This window comes from Carica papaya, chromosome 7 (genome assembly GCF_054855325.1).
Source record: "Carica papaya isolate Zhongbai chromosome 7, ASM5485532v1, whole genome shotgun sequence".
Taxonomy (NCBI): Eukaryota; Viridiplantae; Streptophyta; class Magnoliopsida; order Brassicales; family Caricaceae; genus Carica; species Carica papaya.
Genome location: NC_142315.1, coordinates 20,777,652 through 20,782,425, shown reverse-complemented (window position 1 = coordinate 20,782,425; position 4,774 = coordinate 20,777,652). Strand labels below are relative to the sequence as shown.

The following is a 4,774-nucleotide window of genomic DNA, read 5'->3' as shown; positions in this document are numbered from 1 at the left end:
CACGAGTGAATTTCAGCAGGCTCTTCACCTTCTTCACATCGTTCTCTTATTTATAACCCAGACAAATAAATTTGCTCGCTGCGCAGAACTCTTTTCTCATTTTTTTTCACTAGTAAAGGTCTTCCTGTTTAGTTCCAAGTCCACCTCTGTATTTCTTTCTTTTTTTTTTTTAACATATACTTTTTCTAGGTTGTCGTTCTGTTAAGAGAATTTTACAGTCGGATTATATGAGTCAGAGGTAAGTTTTAAGGGTGGTGAAGGAATAGTCATGCTTGTTTGGGATATTAAACAAGTACGATATTCTGTTAAGGTCTCATTATAGCTGCAGATTACTCATAATCTTTGCTTTTTTATGTGGTTATAGTACAACTACAAGAAGCCTCCCTTTCATCTCTCCTTCTTCTTCCTTTCTGGTTCTCTCTTTGCAGCATTACGTGTGAATGAGGAGCCTGGAGAAGGGAACTTGAACTTTTAGTTCCGGGGTTTTGGTTCTTGTAATTGGAACTGAAACGGGTAGTTCTCATTTTTTTTTTTTTAATTTCAAGATCTGAGTTTTGAAGATTTCGGTAGGTACATTTAAGATTTCTCTGGCTGGTGGGTGAATAGATTGGGTTAGTTTCTTTTATATCAGAAAAACATGGCTCCGGGATTTTATTTTTCAGATTGGTGGGCTAAGGATAGCAGGAAGGGGACGCCAGTGGTGGTGAAAATGGAGAACCCCAACTACTCTGTTGTGGAAATCGACGGCCCAGATGAGGCATTTAGGCCTGTGGAGAAGAGCAGGGGACGAAATGCTAAGCAAGTGACGTGGGTTTTGCTACTCAAGGCTCATCGCGCTGTTGGTTGTGTTGCTTGGCTAGCCACTTTGGTCTGGGCGTTGCTTGGGGCCATAAAGAAGAGGCTAATGTTTAGGGAGGGAGTGAGGGTGGCTAGTGAGAAATTGGGTAAAGGGAAGTTGATATTTAGGATGCTTAAATTGTTTTTGTTTACTTCTTTGGTAATTCTGGCTTTTGAAGTGGTTGCTTACATCAAAGGTTGGCATCATATGAAAAATCCTAACTTGCACATTCCAAAAACTAGTGAGATCCAAGGCTTGCTCCACCTACTCTATGTTTCTTGGTTAACGTTTCGAGCTGATTATATTGCTCCACAAATCCAAGCTTTGTCTATGTTCTGTGTCTGTCTGTTCCTAATCCAGTCTGTTGATCGTATGGTACTTTGTTTGGGTTGCTTGTGGATTAAGTTCAAGAAGATTAAGCCCAGAATCGAAGGGGATCCATTCAAGTCAGATAATGCTGAGGGATCAGACTGCATGTACCCTATGGTTCTTGTTCAAATACCAATGTGCAATGAGAGAGAGGTAACTCATCGTAAACACAGCTCCGCCTCTTCTCTTTCACTCTTTGTTTTTATGATTCTTTTTTGTTTTGTATATTAGCAAATGCTGTTTCTTGCCAATGGCAAACTTAGATTTGGTTGTAGAAGTGCTCTGTTATGTTCCTGGTCCTAGCTAGCTGTAGAGTATGGGGAAGAAAATTACAACGTGAATTAAGATAATCAGCTGATATTCATTTCCAAAAATTTACTCATTTTTCTCAGAAGTTTGAGGTTTATGTAGATTGCAATAGTAATTCTGCTTTAAGAAGGGAAACAAAAAGGGGAAAAGCATAGGATGCAGTATTAGAATCAATAACACACACACACACGAGAAAAAGACAATTCAAATTTTTTTCTCTTAATTCTCCTCTTGATATTGGTATGTTTTCTGCACTTACCTCATTCAGGTATATAAGCAGTCCATATCTGCAGTCTGCCAACTTGATTGGCCGAAGGACCGAATACTAATTCAGGTTCTGGATGATTCTGATGATGAGAGCATCCAATGGTTAATCAAGGCAGAGGTTACCAAGTGGAGCCAGAGTGGTATCAACATAATTTACCGCCATCGCATTGTTAGAACTGGCTACAAAGCTGGGAATCTCAAATCTGCGATTAGCTGTGACTACGTGAAGGCATATGAGTTTGTTGCTATTTTCGATGCAGATTTTCAACCTTATCCAGATTTCCTTAAGTGTACTGTGCCACATTTCAAGGTAAGGACATTCTCTTTCATTGAGTGTTTCTGTCAAAAACCAAATTTCTTTGGGATTCAAATTAAGCTTCCTTTTTTCTTCTCGTCATCCAGGACAATCCAGAGTTGGGGTTGGTTCAGGCTAGATGGGCGTTTGTGAACAAGGATGAGAATTTACTGACTCGTCTGCAAAACATCAACCTGTGCTTTCACTTTGAGGTTGAACAACAAGTTAATGGTGTATTCCTGAATTTCTTTGGTTTTAATGGAACTGCTGGAGTCTGGAGGATTAAAGCCCTTGAGGAATCTGGAGGCTGGCTTGAGAGGACAACTGTCGAGGACATGGACATAGCTGTTCGTGCACATCTAAATGGCTGGAAATTCATATTTCTAAATGATGTGAAGGTAATATGACGTTCAATTAATTCAGTTATCCTTCCTGTCCAATTTTTTCACTTCCATTTCTCCATTTATAATTTACTTCTACAAGTTTAGAATTTGATTTGATGACTTCAAAGGTTTTTTTTTATTAGGAGTCGGATGTGCTATTACAATATTGATGTGTTAAAAAGCTGGTAGACTGTTTTTCGGAAAACTCTGTTGTGATAAATGGACATTGAGAGCATGATGAATTTTTAGATACAAGCATAGAAGAAAAGAGATGTGTAATTAGTAATGAATTCCTCGAAATATATACGTTCCCTGACAAACCAATATGCAATGTCTAGGTCCTTTGTGAGGTTCCTGAGTCTTATGAAGCTTACAGGAAACAGCAACATCGCTGGCATTCTGGTCCCATGCAACTCTTCCGCTTGTGTCTTCCAGAAATCATAACTTCCAAGGTATATATGGGCTATGTTTGTAATAACTATACTTATGGAATTTGTTTGGGAAATGCACGCTTTAACTAGAAGATGATGAAGATTGTTTTCAAAATATGAAACTTAACATTCTAAAGAATCTTGAAGTAAAATTGAGACAGTATGTTCCAAATTCCATCAAAATTAGTGGAATTTAGAATATACTGTGTCGATATTACTTCAAATTCTCTAAGATATTTGTTAAGTTTCATTATTTTATAAGGAATTTTATGATCTCTTTGTTAGAATCAGCATAGATTTTCAAATTAAAAATAAAATTTGTTCAAAACAAATCCCTAGTACTTTGTTCAGTTTCCACTTTTTTTTAGTACATTTATAGTATTATTAAACAAGTTTGATTCTATAATTTTGCAGATGGCAACATGGAAAAAAGCAAACCTAATACTACTTTTCTTCATGTTGAGGAAACTGATCCTTCCATTTTATTCCTTCACTTTGTTTTGCATAATTCTTCCAATAACCATATTTGTCCCTGAGGCTGAGCTTCCAACATGGGTCGTTTGTTATGTCCCTGTATTCATGTCATTCCTAAATATCCTTCCAGCTCCAAAATCTTTTCCTTTCATTGTTCCTTACCTCCTTTTTGAAAACACCATGTCTGTGACCAAATTCAATGCAATGATATCTGGACTATTCCAGCTGGGTAGCTCTTATGAGTGGATTGTCACTAAGAAGGCTGGCAGGTCATCGGAATCAGACTTACTGGCTATTGCTGAGGGAGAACCAAAGGCATTAAACCAACCACATATGCACAGAGGAGGTTCTGACAGAGAGCTCTCTGAGTTGAATCAGTTAAATACACAGAAAGAGGCAGCGGAGACACCTGTTAAAAAAGTCAACAAGATATACAGGAAAGAGCTCGCTTTAGCATTCCTGCTGCTCACAGCTTCTGTCAGGAGCCTGTTATCAGCCCAGGGAGTTCATTTCTATTTCCTGCTCTTCCAAGGGTTGACATTCCTCCTTGTGGGTCTCGATCTGATTGGTGAGCAGATGAGTTAGTAAAAGAATTGTAAAGCATACTTGTGGCAAAATTGAAGAAACTCCAGCTCTCCTTTTTCCTTGGTAAATAGGGATAGGTCAATGGGAATTTTTACTATTCATACTCAGTTTGATCTTATGAGGTATTTATCTTACAGGATTTTGTCTCCTTGTAGATCTGGTTTTTCAGATCATAGTCACAGTCCACATTAGGCAGCACCCATTTTTTGTTACATTCCATAGATAGGGATTTTTTATTTTAAAAATATGAACTTGAGTCTTGGTTGGAAGTAATAAATTCAGCCATGTAGCATTTGTAGAGTCCTGAAGGTATTGATAAGAAGAGTTGCACAACTTGTATAAGTACATCAGAGCTTGTATGTGCAACAAATAATCTCCCTTTCTCTCAACCATTCATTTATGTTTATTCTTGAATTTGTTGGGATTGGCAAATGCACGTGGCAATTGAAGTATGTGAAATGGAAGTGTCGGCAAGGGATCTTTGGTGGGCAAAATGCTGATTCTGGTATTTCTTTTTGGTGGGTTCAGGCTACTGAATGAGTTGTATAAATATAATTACATGACAAAGCCCAGTCAATAAAGTGTACATGAACATATCCTTGATCTTCATCTTCATCTTGATTTTGATTTTGACAATCCACCCATATAATATTTTGCATGTCTTTCTTATTGTCCTTTTGATTTTTATTTGTGGATGCAATAAGTTAAGTGAGTACTTGACTGGATTGTAATTTGCACTGAGTGTTAAAAGTATTGTTAAAATAATTATTGGTTAAAAATATTTTATTTCAAAGTCATTTGATGTTCAGTAAAAATAATTATA

General features: G+C 37.3%; 1 protein-coding gene across 1 annotated transcript; it reads left to right on the top strand.

Moving 5' to 3' along the window:
* On the top strand, positions 1 to 4,560 carry CSLC5 (Cellulose-synthase-like C5). Its single transcript, XM_088207834.1, has 5 exons — positions 1 to 1,360; positions 1,785 to 2,093; positions 2,186 to 2,476; positions 2,800 to 2,913; positions 3,307 to 4,560. Exons 1-5 carry the CDS (start codon positions 638 to 640, stop codon positions 3,949 to 3,951), a joined length of 2,082 nt encoding a protein of 693 aa, XP_088063960.1. The 5' UTR covers positions 1 to 637; the 3' UTR covers positions 3,952 to 4,560.
* The last annotated feature ends 214 nt before the right edge of the window (positions 4,561 to 4,774 follow it).

Bases quoted from the DNA above. Each gene is read 5' to 3' on its own strand.
- CSLC5 (XM_088207834.1), top strand. From the start codon at position 638: ATGGCTCCGGGATTTTATTTTTCAGATTGGTGGGCTAAGGATAGCAGG. The intron at 1,361-1,784 runs GTAACTCATCGT...TACCTCATTCAG, and splicing joins CAATGTGCAATGAGAGAGAG to GTATATAAGCAGTCCATATC. The intron at 2,914-3,306 runs GTATATATGGGC...ATAATTTTGCAG, and splicing joins CAGAAATCATAACTTCCAAG to ATGGCAACATGGAAAAAAGC.